This window comes from Loxodonta africana, chromosome 1 (assembly GCF_030014295.1).
Source record: "Loxodonta africana isolate mLoxAfr1 chromosome 1, mLoxAfr1.hap2, whole genome shotgun sequence".
In the NCBI taxonomy this organism is placed as follows: Eukaryota; Metazoa; Chordata; class Mammalia; order Proboscidea; family Elephantidae; genus Loxodonta; species Loxodonta africana.
In genome coordinates this window covers 206,123,470-206,149,779 of record NC_087342.1, presented here as the reverse complement: position 1 = coordinate 206,149,779, position 26,310 = coordinate 206,123,470, and the positions used below count along the sequence as shown (strand labels likewise).

General features: G+C 39.9%; 1 protein-coding gene across 1 annotated transcript in view; it reads right to left on the bottom strand.

The window, feature by feature from the left end:
* ARFGEF3 (ARFGEF family member 3) overlaps positions 1-26,310 on the bottom strand; it is a 165,557-nt gene that overhangs the window by 47,399 nt on the left and 91,848 nt on the right. Inside the window, exons 8-12 of the mRNA XM_003403996.4 lie at positions 24,102-24,180; positions 16,995-17,099; positions 15,427-15,760; positions 6,846-6,958; positions 3,959-4,878 (exon numbers count right to left, since the gene is read on the bottom strand). Of these exons, the coding sequence (XP_003404044.2) occupies positions 3,959-4,878; positions 6,846-6,958; positions 15,427-15,760; positions 16,995-17,099; positions 24,102-24,180 (1,551 nt within the window). The remainder of the gene's footprint in view (positions 1-3,958; positions 4,879-6,845; positions 6,959-15,426; positions 15,761-16,994; positions 17,100-24,101; positions 24,181-26,310) is intronic.

The following is a 26,310-nucleotide window of genomic DNA, read 5'->3' as shown; positions in this document are numbered from 1 at the left end:
GGAAATTATTGAGCAATATTATTAATATCACACACAAGTAAAATTCTGCTGAAAATCTCTCAAAGGCAGCTGCAGCAGTACAATGACAGGGAACTGCTAGAAATTCACGCCGAATTCCGAAGAAGATGTGGAATGAGGGATATGACTGCTGATGTCAGATGGATCCTGAATGAAAGCGGAGAATATCAAAAAGATGTTTACCTGTGTTTCATTGACTATGCAAATGCATTCGACTGTGTTGATCATAACGAATTATGTATAACACTGAGAACAATGGAAATCCCAGAACACTTGATTATGCTTATGAGGAGCCTATACACAGACCAAGGGGCAGAACAAAACCTGGGGACACTGCATGGTTTAAAGTCAGATAAGGTGTGCGTCAAGGTTGTATCCTCTCACCATACTTATTTAACCTGTATGCTGAGCAAATAATCTGAGAAGCTGGTCTATACGAAGAAGGACAGGGTGTCAGGATTGGAGGAAGACTCATGAATGACCTGGCAATGTGCAGATGACACAACCTTGCTTGCTGAAAATCAAGAGGACTTGAAACGCTTACTGATGAAGATCAAAGACCACAGCCTTCAGTATGGATTACACCTCAACACAAAACAAAAATCCTCACAACTGGAGCAATAAGTGACATCATGATAAACGGAGAAAAGACTGAAGTTGTCAAAGATTTCATTTTACTTGGATCCACAATCAACGCCCATGGAAGCAGCAGTCAAGAAATCCAAAGACACATTGCACTGGGCAAATCTGCTGCAAAAGACCTCTTTAAAGTTTAAAAAGCAAAGATATCACTTTGAGGACTAAGGTGGCCTGACTCAACCCATGACATTTTCTATTGCCTTATATACATGCAAAAGCTGGACAATAGATAGAAAGGCTGAAGAACTGATGCTTTTGAATTACGGTGCCAGTGAAGAAGATTGAATATACCATGGCCTGCCAGAAGAATGAACAAATCTGTCTTGGAAGAAGTATAGTCAGAATACGCCATAGAAGCTAGGACAGCGAAATTTTATCTTACATACTTTAGGCATGTTATCAGAAGGGACCAGTCCCTGGAGAAGGATAGCGAAATTTCACCTTACATACTTTAGGCATGTTATCAGAAGGGACCAGTCCCTGGAAAAGGACATCATGCTTGGTAAGGTCAGCCAAAGAAAGAAAGACGCTCAATGAGATGGACTGACACAGTGGCTGCAAAAATGGGCTCAAGAATAACAATGATTGTGAGGATGGCACAGGACCAGGCAAGGTTTTGTTCTGTTGTACATCAGGTCACTATGAGTTGAAATCAACTCGACAGCACCTATCAACAACATAAATGAATATTGATTTGAAAAGCCAATATAAATTTAAAGACTGGCTTTAGCTCTACATTTTATAAAAGACTTTGCTAAGGTTGTATTTCCTAATTCTCTTAGGAAATGAGGCAAGGTCCCTTGGAAGTCATTCTTTGCCACTGTGACAGTTCATTTATATGGAATTACTGGGGAATGCTGTTTATAAATATGAAGTTATACTGTTCATAAATATGAAGTTAACTGACAGCTAATCTTACACATTTAAATGCCAGAACTTTTGCAATGAGTTTTTTTTTTTTTTCATAGCTAATTTTACTTTTAAAAAGAAGACCCTATAAATCATTTTACCATTTCTTGATAACTCAACGTTGTTACTGCAAACAATGTCACTGCTGTGGTCTGATACACAGCTGTTCTTGGGGATCATCTATGTGTGTCGGGCTCTCTGCCTTGGCACTAGGGAAACCAAGCAGGCACAGGAGTCACAGCTGCCAAGCTCTTCTCCCCATGAATATTTCCAGCTGAGAAGAGGCGTAAGCTCAGAGGCCCAGCATACCCCTTCCAAAGCGCAGTGGACCTTCCTCCCAACTCACAGGCTTTCCTAGAACTCCTTCAGTCCGTAAACAATCTCACATATTTAGAAACCAAAGAGCAACTTCACTCATCCATGATCAATCTAATTATTGAGAATAAGCCATACAAGCCTTTGGACCCTTAGCATGTAGCACAGCATAGCTTCTCTACAGATGTTGACTGAAGATGGATGTAGGGTGTGTGTGTGTCTCACACATACACCAAGAATATCAGTAAAAAAATTCCAAATTTAACGATAGTGGTATAAAAGGCATTAGGGGAGAAATAACATTTTTTTAAAGAAGAGCATTTATATATCTCCCTAGTCTCCCAGTGATTACATATGAATTATATGTATGTTCCTTCACACAAACAAACAAAAAAATCCAAAGGTCATTTTTATATCTAATTCCAAAAGGAAAATACTGAGAAAAAAATGTTGGGTAGCCTTAAGAACTGGTATTTTTGTGCCTTGAAAAATAAAGAATCACAGTGGAGCTAGGAAAGATGAGAAATAATATGACTTTTTTTTTATATGATCTTCAGGAGAAGGCTGTGGCAGTCTGCTTCCATAAAGATTTACAGCCTTGGAAACCCTATAAGGACAGTTCTACTCTGTCCTATAGGGTCGCGATGAGTCAGAATCGACTCAATGGCAGTGGCTTTGGTTTGAATTTATAGATACCCTCTAGGTAGGTCAATCTCTAGGTAGGTCAATCTCTAGGTAGGTCAATCTCTAGGTAGGTCAGAGAGTTATTTGAGAGGTCCAAGATTAGAGGTTCTGTATCTTCCCCGGTGGTTGCTACAACCCTGGATCATCCTCAGGTTACAAAGTTCTTCCTATGTATACCTGGATTGAAGTGTCTCTTTCTTGTCCTCTTGGCAAAGAGCTTCTTAGAGATACTTATTAAGCTACTCCTTAACAACGTATCATTCAGCTTCTGCCAAGTTCCAGTGAGTGGGATAGAATTTTTTGTGTATGTTTTCTTTGTTGAAAAACAAAAAATGAGTGAGACATGGCCCCAGCTCTCAAGCAGGTGACAGTGTGGCTAGTGGAAGGTGGACGCACACACAATGACTGTAGTAGGAAGCCCAACGACAAACACATGTTCAAGGCTCACGGTGGAAGAGCAAGCGGTGATCTCAGTTTACCCCATTCTTTGTTTGTCCTCAGGGTCACTCCTTTATATTTGAGTATAGGCCCAGGCCCACCAGGGTCCATCCACCTAGTTTGTGGTCAAGAGACCTTTTAATTTAGGAGGCATGGTTGACCTCCCTGATATCAGGCAATCATTTATTCCTGCTCTAAATTGTATGTACCCACTAATTGCTTTCTTTATTAACTTTCAAGTGAATTATCTTTAAATTCATTACTCACTATATGAAATGCTACTTCTCTTTATTTTTATTTCCTTTCACCATCAAAATTCTAGGTAATTATCTTCTGCCCTTCAATAATACTAGCGTAACTTTCTAGAGTGCTTTGGCAATGTACCTCATGATATTCCTCTTCCAATATGGTCTGGGTCACAATATTGGTATGTGACAGACAGGAAGGCTCAGGGGTTAGAGAATGTAATGTTATTATTGGACTATCACCACACAGTTTGGATATTCAGTGGAATTCAAAATATATTGGGAAGATTCAGTTTGCATCTGGACCAAGACCTCATTCAAAATACTTTACATACTGATACACCAAAGGTGCACTGCTTTATGATTTTTAGACATCAAGGTGTAGAAGCAAATTGAGAATTTGGTGTTTTAAGAACCACATTTTGTTTTAGTCATCGGCAGCTATCTAGAAGGCAGGTCCCACTCATTCTTTACTTCACACCATATACATTTATCAACCTCATAGTAAACTCCCGCCATCAAATGCTGCAGAATTCAAATAAACCACCACCAATAAGTCTACATTCCTTTGCTTTCTTTAAACATAAGAAACTCAAAGATTCTTTAACATGCCTCTAATATTTCAAACTACAAGCAATATGGTAACTCCGCATTGAGGCAAATGCTCTGAATATTCTTGTTGACTATATAGCAAAAAATTGTTTACAAACCTGAACAGAAAGTAGAGGCAAAGTTCTGGAGGGCAGAGTCTACCTCTTCCACACTAGGGAGAGCCAGGAGCCGAGGAAGGAGGTTTTCCAGAGACTGCACAAATAGCCTGGCGCTGTGCTGGTCAGCTTCCTGGTTCTTCAACAATTTCAGAGACAGAGCAGCAGTTCTTAGAGACCTGTGACCCAGGCAGTCCCTTGGGGTCTGCTCTTCTTCTGCTAGTGAACAGTTGTCAGACCCAATGTCTGATACATCAGACCTCCCTGAGTCCTTTTCTGCTGCCATCGAATACTGATCACAGGAATCAAATTCTGTCCTAGAAAGGTCTTGGTCATCAATGCTAAAGTTGCTCTCACTGTATCTAGACCCATAAGATCTCATCTTGCAGTCTACTGACAGGAAATTAGTTATATCAGGGTAAACAACGATGTGGCTTCTTTGAACAACGTCAGGTTGGTCAACCGCCTCTGGTTCTGACACTTTGCTCAGGGTCTCCTTGTCCTCATGGATGGCTGGTGACTTGAGGCCATTCCTGTGGTTTTCAGAATAGTGAGATTGGTCCTCAGGTGTCGTTTGACCCAACTCTCCCTCCAAGGTGGTCTGCCCTGTGTCAGTGGTAACACTAATGCTGATATCAGGGCTCCTCTCAGTCCTCGGCTCCCAGGACGTGTGTTCTGAGGACAGTACTCGCCGCTGCCACCGGAAGTCAGCCTCATTGATCTCCATGGAGTCTCGGCTAGACTCACCCCCATCCTTCAGATCTTCAAGGCGCAAAAGCAGTAGCTGGACCTGACCCTCGCTCAAGCCTTTGCCCTGGCTGAGCTCATCCAATGCCCCAAGCAAGGTGCAGATGCAGGACACGGCAGCATAACAAGCTTCAATGCCACCCTTGATGCATGCTTCAGTCATGCCGTCCATGATGCTGGGCAGTGTGCAAAAGAGGAAATGAATGAAACATAGAAAAATGTTCCAAAATGAGCCAGAACAGTTAGATTGCTGAACACAATAATATTCAAAACAGGCACTCTAATTTATAGAAGATTAAATGGTCTGGGCACTAAATGAATGAACAATAACTGAAATGAACATGCTCAGGTCAGCAGAGGAAAACCCACAGGTAAAGCGGCCCTCCTTGGGTCACAATCCCTCTTGGTTGGCTGACACAAACAAAAATTCTTGATGGGAATTTATAATATATCCAAGGACATGCTTTGAAAAGTCTCACTTTTATATTAAACCCAGTTGTCAAAAAGAAGATAGTTACAATGTCTGTATGATAATGTGGGCCTTCCTCTATCAAATAATCATATTCCTGAAGAGGTACATGTAAATACAACTACTGCAAATTGGATATTTCCATTTCCTAAGGGGACTACTACATGTAAAGGATCTTATAGTTGAGCACTGTAAATCAAAAAGTTCTTCCCCACTGCCATGACAGGGAGCACAGCAGAGAATCCCTGAAGGAGCAGAAGAGCAGTGGGAATGCAGACCTCAAATTCTTGTAAAAAAGACCAGATTTAATGGTCTAAGACTGGAAGGACCCCAGAGGTCATGGTCCCCAGACCTTCTGTTAGTCCAAGACAGGAACCATTCCCAAAGCCAACTCTTCAGACAGGGATTGGACTGGACTATAAGACAGAAAATGATACTGGTGAGGAGTGGGCTTCTTGGATCAAGTAGACACATGAGACTATGTGTGCAGCTCTTGTCTGGAGGAGAGATACGAAGGCCAAGTGGCACAGAAGCTGGCTGAATCGACACGGAAATACAGGGTGCAGAGAAGGAGTGTGCTGTCTCATTAAGGGGAGAGCAGCTAGGAGTAGGTAGCAAGGTGTATATAAGGTTTTGTATGAGAGACTGGCTTGATTTGTAAACTTTCACTTAAAGCACAATAAAAATGTTAAAAAAAAAATAAAAAAAGTTCTTCCCTACCAAGGTCTCAGACAACATCTAGCTCAATTGGCATAACACAGCTTTTAAAGAAAATGTCCTACACTCTACTGTGGTGAGTAGCGCCTGGGATCTTAAAAGCCTGTGAGTGGCCATCTAGGATGCTCCACTGGTCTCACCCCTTGAGGGGCAAAGAAAAATGAAGAAAGCTAAACATACAAGGCAAAGATTAGTCCAAAGGACTAATGGACCACAACTACAACAGCCTCCACCAGACTGAGTCCAATATAGCTAGATGGTGCCCAGCTACCACCACTGGCTGCTCTGACAGGGATCGCAATAGAGGGTCCCGGACAGAGCTGAAGAAAAATGTAGAACAAAATTCTAACTCGAAAAGAAAGACCAGAGTTGCTGGCCTGACAGAGACTTGGAGAAACCCTGAGAGTATGGCCCCCGGACACCCTTTCAGTAATGAAGTCATTCCTGAGGTTCGTCCTTCAGCCAAAGATTAGACAGGCCCATAAAACAAAATGAGACTAAAGGGGCACACCAGCCCTGGGGCAAGGACTAGAAGGCAGGAGGGAACTGGAAAGCTGGTAATAGAGAACTCAAGGTTGAGAAGGGGGAGTGTTCACCAGTGTCATAAAACAGCATGTGTATTATCTGTTTAATTAGAAACTAGTTTGTTCTGTAAACCTTCATCTAAAGTACAATTAAAAAAAAAAATTCTTCCCTAAAATAACCCCAGCGAATAACTTTTGCAAATATGATTTTGTACACTGGGTTTTCTTTAAGTCACTATGAAAATATATTTTTTATATGGCTATAATAAACTGAAATCAATTTTCTCATATGGCTTGTGGGTACAATATTAAATCACCACATTTCATGTAATGCATATTCATAAAAAATCCCGGGGTTTAGAAACTAGGTTAAAAGTATCAGAAAAGCAGTTTAAACCAGGCAATATACAACTAGAAGGGGAATGTGTCATACAGTTTGAGAAGATCCAGATGTGACTTTCTTTTCGAAATTGATCTTTTCCTGGATTCTGGTTCAGTGGAGCTGGGTCCTGCCAAGTCACAGAGACGTTGGGGGCTCCCAAGTAGCTTAAAAAAAAAAAAAAATCATTTAAAAAAACACAAGGTTTCGAAATTATGAGATCTAATAAACATGTACTTTCTCTACCGAGTAATACAGTCTAAGGAGAAAAGCAACTATTTGAAACTACAATTCTTACTAAAACTAATCTAGGTATTCTTGATATATAACATCCATTGTTTTTAACTCCCCAGTATAAGGCTGGTTCAGACAAAGAAAATTCTCTGTAGTACAGTACTACAAAGCACTTGCATCAATGTCTTTTACTGAGATTGGCCTGCAATTTTCCTTCCTGTACTCTATCTTATTTTGCTACCACATCACCTAGCATCAAAAATAGTTGAGAAATATTCCCTCTGACTATTCTCGGATAACATTGGAATTATCAGTTCTTATCTCTAAAGCTGCATGAGCCTAGTATATATATATTTTTTAATGGGAAGATTTTAACAACTGATTGAATTTCTTTAAAGGTTATAGGACTATTCAGGTCCTCAATTTCTTCTTGAATTAATTTTTTAAAGGCTGTATTGTTTTATAGGGATTTAAACATTTTATTTAAGTTGTCAAATTTACTGGCCTCAAGTTTTTTAAATACTCTTTTATTTCATGAGTATTTATAATATCTATAAACCAAAACCATTGCCATCGAGTCAATTCTGACTCATAGTAACCATATAGGACAGAGTAGAACTGCCTCATAGGTTTCCAAGGAGCAGCTGGCTGATTCGAACTGCTGACCTTTTTGGTTAGCAGCCGTAGCTCTTAACCACTGTGCCACCAGGGCTGCTATAATATTTATAGTTATGTGATTTAAATTTTTTTTATTTATTTGTACCTGTACTGAAATTTCTTTATTGCCCCTTTTACAAGTTTTTCAATTTTCTTAGTCTTTTAAGAGTCCTAATATTTTTGTTTCGTTGATCCTCTATACTATGTTTGCTTTTTATAACATTAATTTCTACTTTTATCCTATTTTTTCTCCTTTATTTCTTTGGACTTATTCTTCTCTATTTTTTCCATTTACCTAAGCTGGAGAACTAGAACATTAATTTTAGTCTTTCTACTTTTCTATAGAAGCAATTAAAACTATAAATTTCCCTCTATGCACAGCTTTAGTTACACACCACAAGCTTTCATATATAGAATTTTTATAATTGTTCACTTCTAACTAATTTCTATTTCCACATGGTAGAAGCCTTTAGAAGAAATTTCAATTTGAGACTAAATTAATTTCAAAGGAAAGACTGGCTAATTAAGTGTGTCTGGAGTAGATGTGCTATCACTATGTCCATTTATTTTCAAAGTAAATTAAACTCCCAACAAAGCAGAGGAAGGTGCAATACAGATAAAAAGTAATATTTTAAGGAGCTCTTTTCTTTCCTTCTTTTCATATTTCTTTCTTACTCCAGAAACTGGGAATTTCTAATCTCTTGAATACATAGAAATTAAGCTTCTACCCTTCTCTCCTCATTTTATTTGTTTGACTTGGAAAAAATAATGGTAATACTTGGGGTAAAGTCAATCAGACTCCCTTTTCTCTCTAGGCCTGCATCCAAGCGGCTAGACCTATGGCCTTCTAGCTGTTCCATGTGTTGCTAGAAGGGTAAGTGCATTTTGAGGGAGTAGGAGTGGGAAACCTCATTTTCTATTGGGATCTAACCATATTCCCTAATCCAGATTTCCAACTCATAGCAACCCTATAGAACAGAACTGCCCCATAGGGTTTCCAAGGCTGTATATCTTTACAGAAGCAGACTGCCAGATCTTTCTTCTACAGAGTGGCTGGTGGGTTCGAACCACCAACCCTCTGGTTAGAAGTCGAGTGCTTTAACCACTGTACCACTGGGGCTCCTCATCCAGCTTTACCAGTAGTAAACTAGATAATATATTTAATTCTCACATAAATCTTGTGTCTATTTCTTAATTCTTTTCTTTCAGAATCTAGAGGGAAAAGGGACTGAGTGATTAGCCTTCGGAAGAATCCTCAACAAATACTTGAAGAAAAGATATGTTGAATTTCAGCTTCTTCAGGTGGGAATGAGGTGTATGCTATCAGTGCTCTAGGTGTCACAGGTCTGGTGAAGACCACAGAACCCATTCTAAAGCTGAATAATGGGGGTGAGAAAAGGGAGCAAGGTGTGCTTTTTGATTACTGTTCCTTTTGAGGGAAAGCGGAAATAGAATAGAGAATGTACTTAGTAAAACAAAATGTGCTGTATGCCTTTGATTAGCAGGCATATCAGGCATATGACAGAGTGACAAACCAAAATGAGAACAGGGAAATAACATACCCAGCATTCAAACTCCAAAAGGCTAAATAAACATCCTGGGTTCCCGGAAGCTTTCTTTGTATGCGTAAACCCTGCGTTCTGGTATCCAGGCTACCAACTTTCCCAAATTACTGGTTTTACCATATAAAGTGGAGATACTGCTTTTCTGAGCAATCTGGCCCAAATTAGTGTGCTGTACTCCATGGGCTGCATGGCCTGGCCATGCTTCTCAGGTGCTGGTGTCTAATTCTAGCCTTGCCCCTGCAAATTGACCTTGGGAAGCTAGAAAATCTACAAAAGAGAGGAAAACATAACTAATTTCCTTTGCAGTAGTAAAGAAAATTTTAAAATATACTTAGATACCTATATACCCCACATGCAAACATTTTCTTAGCATTGAGGTATCGAGTGGCTCTATCAGGGGCAGCAATAAGTCCAGTGACCGTGAATTCCAAGGAGAAAAAGAAGGGTTTCTGCTGCTTAGAGAATACCTACTTTGCAGACATTCTGTCTTCAGGCCCATCTGTCATTCAGTCAGTTTAATTTATTACTTACTCTGATTCAAGCATTGCAGTGTTAAATACCTAGAGAAAACATATGAAAGCAATGCATACAAAAATATATTTGAGGAGATAAGGAACTTGCTCTACATTGTATTGTGAAACAATCAGCATGTTGGGATAATCAGTTGCTAGATGGTGGGATAACACTTCAAAGAAAGGGAATTCCAGAGCACTTGATTGTACTCATGCAGAACCTGTACACAGACCAAGAGGCAGTCATTTGAACCAATCAAGGAGATCCTGCATGGTTTAAAATTATGAAAGGTGTGCGTCAGGGTTGTATCCTTTCACTGTACTTATTGAGTATGTATGTTGAGCAAATAATCTGAGCAGCTGGACTATGGGAAGAAGAACATGGCCTCATAATTGGAGGAAGACTAATCAACAACCCTCCTTGCTGAAAATGAAGAGGACTTGAAGCACTTATTGATGAAGATCAAAGACCACAGCCTTCAGTATGAATTATACCTCAACATAAAGAAAACAAAAATCCTCACGACTGGACCAAAAAGCAATATCATGATAAATGGAAAAAAAGATTGACGTTGTCAAGGATTTCATTTTACTTGGATCCACAATCAATGCCATGGCAGCAGTAGTCATGAAATCAAACAACATATTGCATTGGGCAAATATGCTGCAAAGGCCTCTTTAAAGTGTGGAAAAGCAAAGATGTTACTTTAAGGGCTACGGTATACCTGACCCAAGCTGTGGAATTTTCAGTCACTCCATATGCATGTGAAAGCTGGACAATGAATAAGGAAGACTGAAGAAGAACTGATACCTTTGAATTATGGTGTTGATGAAGAATACCGAATACACCATGGACTGCCAGAAGAACAAACAAATCCATTTTGGAAGAAGTACAGCCAGAATGCTCCTCAGAAGCGATGATAGTGAGACTTCATCTAACGTACTTTAGACATGTTATCAGGAGGGACCAGTCCCTGGAGAAGGACATCATGTTTGGTAAAGTAGAGGGTCAGCGAAAGAGAAGACGACCCTTGATGAGATGGACTGACACAGTGGCTGCAACAATGGGCTCAAACACAGCAATGATTGTGAGGATGGCACAGGCCCAGGTAGTGTTTCGTTCTGGTGTACACAGGGTGGCTATGAGTTGGAACTGACTTGATGGCACCTAACAATGACGACAACAGATGGTAAGATAGAGGGTAAAAGAAGGACAAGGTCAGTGGTCTGAGAAAGCAAAGCTAACGAAGGAAGACTGTTAGGAATTGTGTCCCCCTAAAATGTGCGTTAATTTGGCTAGTCTGTGATTCCCAGTATTGTGTGATTATCTACCATTTTGTCATCTGATATGATTTTCCTACGTGTTGTAAATCCTACCTCTATGATGTTAATGAGGTGGGATTAGCGGCAGTTATGTTAATGAGCCAGGACTCAATCTACAAGATTAGGTTGTGTCTTAAATCAATCTCTTTTGAGATATAAAAGAGAGAAGTGAGCAGAGAGACATGGGGACCTCATACCACCAAGAAACAAGAGTCAGGAGAATCATATGTCCTCCGGACCTGGGGTCCCTGTGCTGAGAAGCTCCTTGACTGGGGAAGATTATGACAAGAACCTTCCCCTGGAGCCAAAAGAGAGAGAAAGCCTTCCCTTGGAGTTGCCACTTTGAATTTGAATTTGAACTTCTAGCCTCCCAGGCTGTAAAAGAATAAATTTCTCTTTGTTAAAGCCATCTACTTGTGGTATTTCTGTTATAGCAGCACTAGATGAGTAAGACAAAGACTTGGATAAGCAAAGAAGCAGCTAGCTGCCCTTAGAAGATCTGCGTTCATTTCTCAACTCTATTACTCACAAGGTGTAGGGCTTTCGGTAAGTAACTTCTCCTTCTGGAGCCTCAGCTTCCTTATCTGACAGATGGACATAACATTATCCTCCTAAGATAAACTTAGGTGAAGTGTATAGCCTATTTTAATCAACCACTTTATTTCTGTCAAGGAGATAGGGGAGAGGGAGTCTGAACAGAGGCAGGAAGGTGGGGATTGAAGGCAGCTGGGTCAGTAAGATGGAGTGAGGGTGCATTCTGGGAAATGAGCATGATGCCATCAGGCTCTGAAACCTGGACAGAATAACAGTGGCATCACTAGGGGGGCCAGGGCTGTGGACCACACCAGATGATACTGTCAGAGGGGGTGGAACCAAAATGATTGTCTGTAAAATTTTTGTGCTGTCAGCAGAAATATATTATTTTTTTACTAAAAATAGCCCTGTAATTAGTTAAAACAACAAAAACATTTTTCATAAGCTTTCTGAACCTTCTAATGAACTCAGGTCAGAGCTGCCATTATTATTCAATAACAATGACGCTCTGACTCACGTGGTTTCACCTGCAGGAGCTACAAACAGGCGCGGCTGTTTTCGCTGCTGTGCTGCCAGTGTTCTTACGCTCGGTGGTTTTGTCAAATATTCTTGTGCTTTAGCTACAATATTATGGTGATTAGTATTTGTGAACCTGTATCAGTAACTCGCTTAAGAATGAAGTAGTAACTAAAGGAAAAGAAGGAAAAAAATTTAAAAAGCTTCTGCTCATTTACTACTAATGTTGCAATTCAATGTGGAAAGATTTTACAAATAATTTTGTTGTTAGTGTTCATATAATCTAAGAAATATATTTAAGCAATTTACAACTGTATTATCACAAATTATTCTATGATTAAAATTGATAATGAACTTACATGTATAACAATTACTGATTATGTAACTCTTTGATGACTAAATAGAGAAACTGACAGTTTAAAACAAAGTGGGGGAAATGCTATGTTTCTTGATACAGGTTTAGAAATATAACTTAAACCTTAAATTCAGTTTTTTAAAATTCTAGTCTTTTTAAATTTTCTTTAAAACATCATTGTCTTGTAATTATATACCTGATTTTAATGAAGTTTTCAGGGTTTCAGTTTGAATTATAGTTTAAAAAAATGGTGACACATTAAAATTTACATTTGTTAGAACATATATACCAATAAGATTTACATTTTATTTTTTTAATATTGCTAATTTAGCTTTTTTTTAATTGTGCAGGGATTCTGTACGGTCTGGTACGGGAGGAGGTCTGTGGTGTGGCGGGGGGGTGACACCAACCCAAGTGATGCCAATGCACAGTAATTCTGACTTGATAGGAGAGGCAAGAAGCAGCTATTACAGGGTCCTGGACAGTGGAAAAACTGTTCACAGTGGTGATTTATGAACATAAATCCACTAAGACAAAAGGAATAGACCTGCCAGAACTGACACACTATTCTGGGCAGGAGATAATGAGGCCTAGCTATTTTCAGTCTCCATATGTTTCATTTTTCTCTTCCTTGGGGTTGAAATAAGTACACTAAGTACATAGCACTTTATAATTACAAAGTACTTACCAAACTTTATTGCATTTTTAAACTAGCAACCTTTGCAATATTTGTTACTATTTACAGATGAGGAAATTGTAAATTCAGAGTTAAATCATTTACCTACAATAACTTAGCTGTTAAGTGGCAGAGAGAGGATTCTAACCCTGGCTCCTAAACTCAGGCTTACAGAAATAGGTAGCTGAACCAACTCCAGGAAAGAGGCTGCTGTAATCATCTGCATTACACTATAAAAATCAAGTTCAGTAATAAGTGTAATATAGGAAAGGACCATGGAGTTGGGGTCAGGAAGACCAAGGTTTGCACATTTTCCCTTTCTTTGTGACCTTGGGCAAGTCATTTGACCTCTTTAAGTCTTCGTTACTTTGTTGGAGGGAAAATTCCTTTTCCCTGGCATCATGTTTCTATGTGGAGGAACAAAGCAGTAAAATTCTGGACCTTACCTCTCTCTCTTCTCTCCAGCAGAAGGAGGAGGCCCCTGATCTCAGCGCACAATTTAGTTAGAGAAGGAGCTGAGGATGCTCAACCAGCCTCTTCCTCTCTCTTCGTCCCAGGGATCTACCTACCCAGAACCTGCTCCAAGCCTACTCACCCAGGCTGTCTGTGTGACAAAAGCAGGGGTGGGTCCCCTGGGGGAGGCCCTCTGCTGTCAGCATGGTGACACGGTCATCTAGTCTCAACTACCTCCAGAACTATATTGTGTTCACCATCCTAGCAGTGATCAGTAGTTAAAGCTGACTTTCTCATCTCCATCTGCCTGATTCTCTGTTGGGAAACAGTCTTCATTGGTAAAAATAAACTTGATGCATGACCTCATCAAGTTATTATGATATTGAAGATAATAAGCATGAAGTGCTTGAAATACAGTGAATATGAAATAAATGGTAACTCTAATTGTGTGTTGATGGATTCTCTTCAACAACAATTACATCCGAATCACTGTTTCTGGAAATCCTGGGTCAAAAATTTCATTAAAATAACACCAAGAAGCAATTCAAATTAAACTTTTTAGCAACTGATTATTAGCAAATATTACTTAAGACAAAAATGAATCATCAACAAGGGGATGCTGTTACTCTGTCTTTTGCAGTACTAGGTACCAAAAGCAAATGTAATCTGACTGTTATGAACAAGTCCACAAATATAAAAATGCTGAGGAATCCTCAGTCAAATTATCTTCAAGATAACCCTATCAATGGCACCGAAATGACCATTAGAAGCTGGACAATCATTATGCTTTCACTGCGGTCATGACAGTTGGGAGACATAAGAAATGGGCAAATGGATTCCTTTGATCCATAAAGCCCTTTTTTTGATCATGTAGAACCTGAGTATAAAATAATTTTGAGATCCGATTTTGGTAAAGGAGATTAAATATGTATTATCTGCACACTTCCATGTGCTTACTTTAGACATGTCATTAAGAGGGACCAATTGCTGAAGAAAGACATCATGTTTGGTAGTTGTTGCCAGGTGCCCTCAAGTTGGTTCTGACTCATAGCGACCCTACGTACCACAGAATGAAACACTGCCCGGTCCTGTGCCACCCTCACAATCATTGTTATGCCTGAGCCCATTGTTGCAGCTACTGTGTTAGTCCATCTCGTTGAGGGTCTTCCTCTTTTTTCACTGACCCTGTACTTTACCAAGCATGATGTCCTTCTCCAGGGACTGATCCCTCCTGACAACATGTCCAAAGTAGGTAAGATGCAGTCTCGCCATCCTTGCTTCTAAGAAGCATTCTGGTTGTACTTTCAGTCGCATCTTACGCACGTTTAAGTAGATGTTAGCAAATAAGACGGAGACCATCAATGAGATGGACTGGCCCAGTGGCTGCAACAACTGGCTCAAACGTAGCAATGACTGTGAAAATGGTGCAGGACTGGCAAAGCTTCATTCTGTTATACATAAAGTCACCATGAGTTGGGGCTGACTCCACAACGACTATAGTGCAAACAGTATCTAGGGTGGCAGAGTAAAATCTTGGCCTGCAGGTAGTCAGAGGAACATTGAGAGGAGTATTAATGGGCACATAGCTACGTTACCAAATGGCTTTGTATCAGTAAGCGTTTATCAACCCCTCCTTACCCTGGGCACCAACGCATGCACAGTCACACCGACTACTGGATTCTGTGTGGTAGCAATTAGTTTTAGCGAGTGATTAGTGACTAGCAAACATTTTCTAAGTGCCTTTTCCGGGTAAGATGCTGTTTTCAGACCCCTTTGACAAACCCAGTCCCCATCTTCACTGCCTCCCTACCTCTTTCATTATTTTGATGGCTTCTACCCGGTGCTGGGGTGGGGGGTACAGCAGCATGCGGTGATAGAGGGACTGGAGCACAGGCTTCATGGAGTCCACGGACCCCACCAGCCGGACCAGCTCAGCGGCGATGTAATAGATGGTCCGTGCCACAGGCCCACTCAGGGCTGGCGCCGTGGAGGAACACCCTGATCCCCGGCCATGGTCAGAAACTCCTGGGGCTGCAGAGTCCGACTCGACGCTGGCACTGGTGCTGCTGCTATGAGCTGAAGTGATGGTTTTGTCATGAAGCGGATTCCCCAGGATCACTATGAGAGCTGGGCAAAGGTTTTTCCTGGGAAGAAATGGGAGAAGTTTTACCACAAGTCAAAAGATAACATGTGAATACTATCCTGCAGGTAAATACCAGCCACCACATATATGACTAATAGCAGTTGTGTTCTTGACTGTTCCAGTTTTCCATGTCTCTCCATTACCTCTGGGAATATCAACAGAAAACCATGCCTCATAACTCAAGGGGCAGTTAACTAAATAAATGTCTAGAGAAGGATTAAGAAATCATCCTGTGTGAAGAAATGGATTCATAAGGCTAAATGGCTGAATTCTGAAGTTTCCTTTTACTATGAATAACAAGATTCGACCATATTTTTGTGTGAATAATGTACACCTTCTATGTTTGTTTGCCAACCTCGTCTTCCTCCTGTGAGGTACTTTCATAAGTATGCTATGCTAATTTTTTAAAGCAACATGCAAAAAAAAAAAAATTATAAAAATGCCTGGGGAGGAGAGGGTGTGGTTGGCAAACAAACGTAGAAGGTGTGTGTTATCTGCCTGAAAATACAGTATTTGTACTTCTCATTTGTGAAGTTAATTTTAAATTCCATACTGACACAACATTATCTGACTTCCTCCCTGTGGGTAATCCCAATAACCCAGAGCAATTAGATGGCTAACTATGGGCCCTGTTTGTTCTGGTAATCTATGACTATGATTAAAACCCAAATGTTGTAGTCAATTACAAATCATGGTGACTCTCAGACCCACTGTGTCAGAGTGGAACCGTGCTCTACAGAGTTCTACTCTGATGGCTGATTTTTCAGAAGCAGATCACCAGGCCTTTCTTCTGAGACATCTCTGGGTAGACTTGAACCTCTAACCTTTTGGTTAGCAGCTGAACATGTTAACCATTTGCACCACCCAAGGACTAAGTGACTAGTATTCAGGTCAAGATGGAGATTATACCAGGTAGGGCTAAGAATAAGGTCCAGTATCTCTTGTCCTCCATCATAAGTTTCTGGTGCTTTTCCATGTTTTTAGAACAAGATGACAACCTAGAAAGTCTCCTTGTTCCTGTCGCTCATAATTCTATGATGTAAGCAAAACTTAAGAGGGCCTTGGAGGCATATTTTGGTACAACAATCATCAGTTCTCTCTGTGTTTCGGTCTGATGTGTGTGAGCAAAGCAAGCTCCCCCTAGGATTCCCCCTCCCTGACGGAACTCCTGGTGGTCATGGATGCTGTGGACAGGACCCCAGGCACAGGTGGAAGGAGGAGGCATGTGTGCTCACCAGATCAGGTCTGTGAAGCCCCGGTGCAGGTGCATGGAGGTGGAGCAGCTGCTGAGCACAGACAGGATGCATTCCGAGTAAAGCAGCTGCAGCTGCTGGTTGTCACTGTGGAGATGCAAACCAGCACACAGACACACAATAAAAAGTGAAATTAAAGAAGTGATATGTGGGAAAACGCTTGGAAAAAAAATGTTAACCATTTCAGAATGTTAATTTGGGGGAGGGGTTAGGATTTTTTCATTATTATTAATAGATGTAAGTTTTCAGGATAGTTTTAGATTTACAGAAAAATTGAGCAAATACTACTGAAAGTTATATTATACCCCCTGAGCCCCCACCACCACCACACACGTACACACACACCCATAAAACCAAACCTATTTCCATCAAGTCAATTCTAACCCACGCATGTCAGTGTAGATCTGTGCTCCATAGGGTTTTCAAAGGTTAGATTTTTTTTCCTTTTTTTTTTAAATTGTGCTTTCGGTGAAAGTTTACAGCACAAGTTAATTTCTTATATAAAATTTTATACACATATTCTTATGTGACACTAGTTGCAATCCCTACAATGTGACAGCACATTCCCCTTCTCCACCCCAAGTTTCCTGTGTCCATGCAACCAGCTCCTGTCCCTTCTTGCCTTCTCATTCCACCTCTAGACAGAAGCCACCCATCTGGTCTTGTATATCTGCTTGAACTAAGAGGCACACTCTACATGAGTATCATTTTATGTCTTACGGTCCAGTTTAATCTTTGTCTGAAGAGTTGGCTTCAGGAATGGTTTTAGTTCTGGGTTAACAGAGAGTCCAGGGGCCATGGCTTCGAGGGTTCAATGGCTAGATTTTTTTCAGAATAGATTGTCAGGCCTTTCTTCACACACACACACTTCCTCTATTAACATCATACATTATTACATCTTCTGGTACATTTGTTATAATTAATGAAGCAATATTGATACATAATTATTAACAAGTCCATAGTTTATTCTAAAACACTAATTTTTAATACTTTTATTTGTCTAAACCTCTTAAGAAACCATTTATCACTGTTAATTGGTCAATATGTTATTACATTGTATTGGGCTTTTATTCTTTATTTTTGAAGCACCATGGCTTTTCAATGCACAAATTATTTTTTTCCCAAAATGATTATTATGAGAGTCTGCAATAGAGCCAGGTAAGAAAACTTTATGGAAAGTACATTCTTATACCCAGATTAAGTCTTCTGCCCACCCCACCAGAAAACATTAAAATCCAGGTAGGTCGCAAGAGTGACAGATGAGGGTAAAGAAGAATTTAACTACCAAGGATACATTTACCAGAGATACATAATGAACACTTATTAAGAGAGTTCACTTAGGAATTCTGTATGGAACGGATATTCTGGAAAAAAGGAGAAATTTGCTTTTAAAAGCAATCTTGGAAAAAAATAATTTTGGTTGTGTCTCTTTTCTCCTAATTTAAATTCCATTTCCCAATAAATGCCAAAAGGAAGGCTAGTGTCCTTAACAGTTCCAGTAACTCCCAGGAGAAAGGGGTGGAAGGAAAAGGCGAGACTGGTGACAGACTAGAAGCTTAAAGAGACAGGAAGTGAGAAAAGAAAAGCTAACGCCAGATCCTCCCAAAGGTGAGATGGTTACATCTATACAACCGTCAAACTGAGAGAGATTGTCCAGCTGCAAAAAAAGGATTAAAGATAGAGGGCTGGGGTAGGGGGTCCTTATTCAATTGCTATGCTAAATGCTCTGATGATCTCTCTCTGTAAAACTGACATTATGCTCCACAAAGGGCTGGCAACTATAGGCGAAGGCCAAGTCCTGCCTGTAGCTAGTAATGCTTTTTACATTTTTAAAGAGCTGTAAAACAAAGGATATGAGACAGAGATAGCATGTGGCCCTTTACAGAAAAAGTTTGCTTACCCATACTCTAAAGTGATATCTCTTGTCCAAAGACAACTGTGCAATGATAAATATAATACTATTATTTTGAAGAAGGAAATTCCACTTTTACTTGAATTTACTCTATTACACCCTCTAAGGGTGGAAGAAGAGACGGGTAAGGGCTGAGTCTCCATAATAATTATTACTATTTGCCACAAGGAAGGTAGTGGTTGGAAGAAGGGTAAGAAAGGCAAGAAATCATTAGCCATTCTTGGGCCACGTAAGGACTTTATGTTTCCAGGCTTCTACTCCTGCAAGGTTCCCTATAGTTTTGAACAGGAAATAGTCCCTGACCTGAAATAGCACATTCTTGTGGGCCTAGATTGTTAAGTAAGCAAGCAGATAAAGCACTATGTGGGAAGTGCTGTAAATGAATAATTTAACACAAGGCTCTATGAGAATATATGGGAGGGGTTCCTAACCCTTCTTGGAAAGACCCAGAAAGGACTTCCAAAGGAAATGGTATCTTAGTAGAGACCCAATTCAAGTATGAGTCAGTCATGTGGAGGAGTTGGGGAGAGGGTATGCGCAAAGGGCGGGGGAGAGAAGAGGAAGATTAGGCTGAGATGTTTGTGGTTGGAGAACAGAGTATAAGGCTGCCATCCACAAGATATAGGATAGGACAGGCAGGCAGAGGTCAGATCAAGAAGAGTCTAGCAGGTCAGGCTAAGACATCCAGACTTTATTTCCCAAGTAGAAGGTGGGACATGGCCAGATTTATGTTTTGGAAAGATCACTCTGGATGCTATAAACAGGTTGAAAGGGACAAAATTGGAGGGCTACAATATGAATTATAAGCCACATTAAAAAAATTCAGTCATGGAAGAGTATTTCAGGGCTGCCTTTTTTTTTTTTTTTTTTTTTGCTATGTCGTTAGTTGCAATTGAGAGGGCTCCAACTCACAGCAGCCTTATGTCTAACAGAATGAAAGGCTGCCCAGTCCTGCACCATCTTCATGATTGTTGGTATGTTCAAGCCCATTGGTGTGGCTATTGTGTCAACCATCTCATTGAGGATTTCTCTCATTTCTGGTGACCGTCTACTTTTAGATTTAAAATAGTCCCAGCTTAATCTCTGACCAATCACTCGACCCATTATTAAGAAATGTAACTATTAAATGTCCAAATTAAAACATGACTTTCTCCCTCAATCTGTCAGTCTAGAATCACAAAAGGAAAGTAATTATAGACAATGACAATTTTCAATTTCTCAAATCATCAAAAGCTATGAATAGCCAAGGTTCCCATGAGTATCTGCAAGGTGTGCGACTCCAAGTCATCCGACTTACTGACAAGAGAATGCATTGCCAAGGAAACTGGCCTGAGAGTCTCCTTGGAGACTGACTGAGCATGTCAGCTCTTCTGTAGGCTGCAGCAGACTGGAAGACAGGTGCTCAGAGCCTTGCCTGAGTCATGTCATTAAAGGAACTGTTAAAAATGGAAGAACCTTCCACCCATACCCCTCACAAGACACACATATACATGTGTACACCACGTAAGTGTTCAATATTTGTCTGACTAGCTAGATACATAGGGAATGTTCGGGGCAGGAAAAAGTCTAGAAACCAGCCAATTCTTTCAAAATGCACTAGGAATAAATCCACCTACTTAAGAGGGTTGGGAGTCACTTCTCCTGGCCTTTTATTTTGAGCATTTCATGGTTGACAGGTTGAGGATCTGTCCAGTCTCATTCTTGGCTCATCTCTGAATTTCTCTTAGGTACATGATCCATGGAGAAAAACTCTCATGGTTGGACCAGTGGGCCGTGAAGGCTAAGCAGTCACCCAGCCTTGCAAGGTTACTGGGAGGGCAATCTGGCAGCATGTTCTGATCTCTAGAGTTCTTAGAAAAGGAGCCCTGATGGTGTAGCGGTTAAGCACTTGGGTGCTAACCAAAAGGTCAGTGGCTCAAACCCACTAGTGGCTCTGTGGGAGAAAAGACCTGGCAATCTGCTCCCATAAAGATTGTTGTTGTTGTGAGCTGTCAAGTTAATTCTGACTCATAGTGACCCTATATGACAGGGTAGAACTGCCCCATAGGGTTTCCTAAAAAAAAAAAAAAAGGCTGTAATTTTTATGGAAGCAGATTGCCAGGTCTTTTCTCTCGTGGGGCGGCTGGTGGGTTCAAACTGCTGACCTTTTGGTTAGCAGCCAAGCACTTAACCATTGCATCACCAGAGCTCCTTCCATAAATATTACAGTCTAGGAAATCCTATAGGGCAGTTTGACTCTGTCACATGGAGTCACTATGAGTTGGAATCAACTCGACAGCGCATTACAACAGAGTTCTTAGAGTGGTTTTTTGTTTTTGTTTTAACAATGTTGACTTCACCTCCCTTACAACAGATTCAAATTTAGTTAGGATAAACAGAGTTAAGTAATTGTGTGAATGGAATCAGAATAAATGATATAAACACTTAGCCTTGCCTCAACTGCTTGGACATAGACTCCTTTCTAATATTCTGTACTTGCAGGAGAGGGAAGGACGGAAGGGGAGAAAGGCTGGCGGGAAACAGACAGGCAGAGAATGAATAAATATCTTTCTAAGCCCAATTACCCTTGCAAAAATTCTTGGATTTAAACAGCATCTTGTAACTCAACTTGCCTAATATAGAACTCTATTAATACCACATCTCCAAGGCAGGCAAGTGAATCATTCTACATACCTGAATGTATTTTCTGAATTTGCCTGAGAGACTTAATATATGAATACACATCCCTACAGAGCTAAAAGCCCTATGAAGTATCTGGTAACTGATTTTGGAAATGGTTGTTGGGGGGCAAGTACTGACCATGGTAAGATTTCAGAAAGAATCTATTTAGAAGTAAGAGAAACATCAAGTTTAGCTACTAGAAGTAAAAGGAGTGAAGGTAATAAGATCAGAAGAAACTGTACAGGTTATAAAAACTTAAGGGAAGAAAGAGAACTCAAGAAAAATGTACAGTAAAACTGTGGAAAGCGTTGCATTCTTCAAACCAACAAAGTGACAGCTGCCAAGGGCATGGTACCCTGTTACCAAAACCAAACCCATTGCTGTGGAGTCATTCCAACTCGTAGTGACTCAATAGCACAGAACAGAACTGCCCTATAGAGTTCCCAAGGCTGTAAATCTTTACAGAAGCAGTCTGCCACATTTTTCTCCCTGATGGGTTCCAACCATGGACCTTTCAGTTAGCAGCTAAGCACATAACCACTGTGCTACCAGGGCTCCTCACCCTCTGACCAGGTGGGCATGAAAGTAAGCATGGTGCACCCCTGGGTTCTGCCAATAGGCCTCCCATCTTAAGATAATGGGATCACGAAGAGAATGACCACAATCAAACAAAGCCAAGCCTTTAGATGTAGAATTATGACCAAAAGAAATATATTGAAAAACCAGACAAAAGTATGACAATCCTATAAAAACCATTAAGCTCTATAACAATATGCCTAAAGCCATCTTTGATCTAATGCCCCAAGAAAAATCCTAGAAAAACATGTGTCACTTGAACTATTTCCCCCTAAGAGTCTATTCTCAAGCAATATGGTTCAGAAATGTTTTCGTTTTTTAGGGACTAACAGAAACCCTGGTGGTGTAGTGGTATAGCAGTAACGGCTGCTAACCAAAAGGTCTGCAGTTCAAATCCACCAGGTACTCCTTGGAAACTCCATGAGGCAGTTCTACTCTGTCTCATAGCAGAAATCTATGACCTTTGGCTTTTAATACGTATGTGTGTGCATGCACATTTGTAACGTGTTTGGGCAACGTATTTTCCTAAGTCTAAAGTCAAATTTCTGATGTAAGAAGTTCAGCATTCCTAACTTCACCATAAACAAGAATTGGCACCAACAACTCTGAAAGCAACAAACCGTTCTAGAGCTAATGTGTATCAAGTATTCACTACATATTAGGCACTGCGCTGTAAAACAAAGAAAAAAAAAATCCACCTACAGCAGTACTTCTAGAAGATCTCAAAACTGAATGCCTAGATAATTACAAAGAGCCCTGGTGGCACAACGGTTAAGTGCTTGGCTGCTAACCGAAAGGGTTGGTGGTTTGAACCAGGGCGTCAAACCAGTTTGAATCCCTGCTGAGAATTTGCAATTCTGCATCAGATATACTGAATCAGAGTCTACATTTAACAAGGTCCCCAAGTGATTCTTCTGTATAATAAATTTCAAGGACCACTGCTCTATGCTGGTGGTTCTCAGAATTGGTTCCTAACCAGCAGCATTAGCATCACCTCGGAACTGTTAAAAATGCAAATTCTTAGCAGGGGCTCAAACTGGAATGAACCTGTTTGAAACCCTGGTTTGAACCCCTTGACAGGCCTGCAAGAAGAAGACTTGGTAATGTGCTCCCATAAAGATTACAGCCTAGAAAAAATCCTAGGGGTAGTTCTCCTCACATTTGACTCATGTGGGTTCACTATGAGTCGAAAATCAGCTTTGACAACTCAGGGGGCACTTCAGACTCTTATTGTGCTATAGAATTTTACAAAAAATAGAAAACTGCAATTTTGCAATTTATGTATTTATAATTAACGAAGCAAAGAGTTCTCATTCCATCTTGGAAAGTCCAGTCTTTATATGGTTTGGCTTCACTATAGATGTGTAAATTATCTTATTAACTTGCTGCACAGAGTTGGAACAGTAGACATCACCTTACATGAACCAATACTATTGATTAAACTGGCATGATTAGGTTACATTTTTTTTTTTTTAAGACCAGTGCGCGAGCACACAGGCTGAGGGAGAAGTAGAAGGCCACACAGACCAACCCCCTCATTTGTCAGAGGAGGACCATGCAGCACTGTTCCCTGAGAAGACTCATTTAAGGTCAGATAGCCAGGACATGCCTGGGTCAGGTCTAGCCCTCATATCAACTAGTTCTCAGCCCAACATTCTTTCCCCTCAATTCCAAGTGGTGGGATTAACCCTCCTGTGCAAAGTATTGTTTACCCATTTTACGCATCAGAAAATTACATATTTCAGTAGTGGTATTCAGTAATTTAGGCTTGCTCAAGGTCTGTGAATATATTTTTCATGAATGACAGGTGACTACCAATAAGGTATTGTCCCTATAATTTGAAAATTGTATATGCAGCTGATTTTAAAAATGCTGCAGACAAAAGTTTTTTCAGAAATAGACCATTGGCGAATAAGAGCAATAGGATCTGAAACACTTACTTTATGGCGGCCTGTAGCTTCTCACACAGGACAGTGAGTACAGAGACAACATCATCACAGAGGGACTCTACTGTTGACCCTTCAAAACAGAGGAAGTTCTCGGTGTTAGGCAGTGACAGGAAACACTAGAAGCTACCTGAACAGTCCTTCCCATCTTCTACTTTAGATGTTTCCAGGACTGAAAGGATGATTTTCATATGGCGAGCCTTCTTTGGGCCACCAAAACTATTAAGACTATCACAGAAAAGATAGGAACTGAACATAATTGTTTCTAACGCAAAACACTCAAAAGATAGTCCAGAAAAAAATAGATTATTTATTATAAATAATATTCATTCACACTTCACTAAAGGAGATTTGGCTAATTAAAAAAAAAAAAAAAAACAAACAAACTCAATTGACAAAGATTTTCTTCAACATATAGGCCAATAGATGAAACACATATTCCTTATTCTGACCTCTTGAGTTTCTAGGTCTTCTGAGCAGATTTGAGTTGCATCCTAGAGGGATAAAATACGACAGCATGAAAGAATGATGGGCTTTTAGAATTAGGTAACCAGAGAAAAAGGGCAAAACCATCGAGTTGCCACCCTCACCTGATTTAAAAATTTGCCAGAGTCCAGAGGGCACATGGTCTTTGCTATTAATGGAGCCACAGCCATGTCATAAATATTATTTCCCCTCCCTGTGTGTTCTAGTGTCCAGAGGCTAGCACTGAAGCTCCCACAGAAGCACCGGAGTGTATGGGGAAAAGGATGTTATTTGGGATCCGTTTAAGGCCTGGTCCACAACTTATTGATTATACGAGCTTGGATAAGTTTCAGTTTTCTTTCTGGCAAAATGGGATAATAATTCCAATTTCACATAATTGTTGAGCCAAGTGAAATAACATTAAAAAAATAAAAACCTAGAAGGATCTACACAAATATTAGGTCCAACTGTGGCTAAATATTTTATGAATGAGTATATAAATGGATGACCATGAGGTCTAGGAAGATAAAGAAAAAATGGAAAGAGAATAAGAGAAAATAAAGTTGGAGGAGGGTGTAGCAGAAAGAGAGTAAATGGCTGGTCCTCAGAATTTAAGATCTTAAATGCAGGAAAATCAATTGAGAAATGATAAAGTATAATAATACATATCCAGAAAAACCCAGTGCTGTTGAGTCAATTCAATAACACATAGTTTAAAGTAAATAAAACCTATAAGTAATCTTTAAACTTAGTTTTAGATCAGTTTCAAATGTGTTCCCTGTTGGTTTTTTATTAATATGTATTTAAAAGATGTATCCTTGACCAAGAGGACTTTGAACCCCTTTTTAGTTTATAAAATCATCCTACACTGAAGTGAAGATTTTATGAGAACTGCAGTAGCCAAAAAAGAGAAAACAAGTGGAAAATCTTAGAATACATAATTAAGAGCTTCAGAAAGGGAAAAGATGCTCTCAAGCTTTCTGGCCCATTGCCCAAAAATACAGCAAGATGTGACTAAGACAATATACTCAAATAATGCTTTAGAAATGACAAAGTATTTCCCTTTATCGTTTCTCTACTCTTTTTCTCCTAACTGTGGCTGTTTGACTCTTTTGCTCCTTTTTACCTTTTCCCCACCCCATCCCCTTTTCCCTCTGATTAACTAGCTAAAATATTAAAGACAGATTTTTCAATATTTTAAAAAATTACTGAATAAAGTCTGAAATAAAACCTACATTTCAATTTTTAACCAGATGATTGAATTTTTTGTATCTCTTTCAGAAACCAATACTACCAAATAGTATTTTTAAATTAAGTTGCTTTTCAATTATATGTTGACCTTACTCATTCTTCTCCTGCAGTCAGGATCAAAGTTCCTTACCTTGATTTCATCCGTTACTCAAGCTGGGCTGTCTGTCCTTCTGCAAGAACGCCTGTGAGCCAGGTGACTCAGTTTTCATGTTAAAAAGTTGATACTTCACAAGCATACTCCTGGTGCAATGGCTATATGCCAATCAAATTTCTAGAACCCTCTATCCAGCTCTCATTTTAGCAACTGATAAACCTGACTTCATGGTGAATGAAGTAATGAAACAAAACAGAAAAACAGCCCCTAGACAGGAAGGTATCTGAAGAATTAATTTTCCTTATGTATTTATATATTTCCTTTTTAGTTGGAACAGGAATAGGTGTGGCGGGCATCAAATCAGTGTGGGAACAGAAGGATGACAAGAGCTGA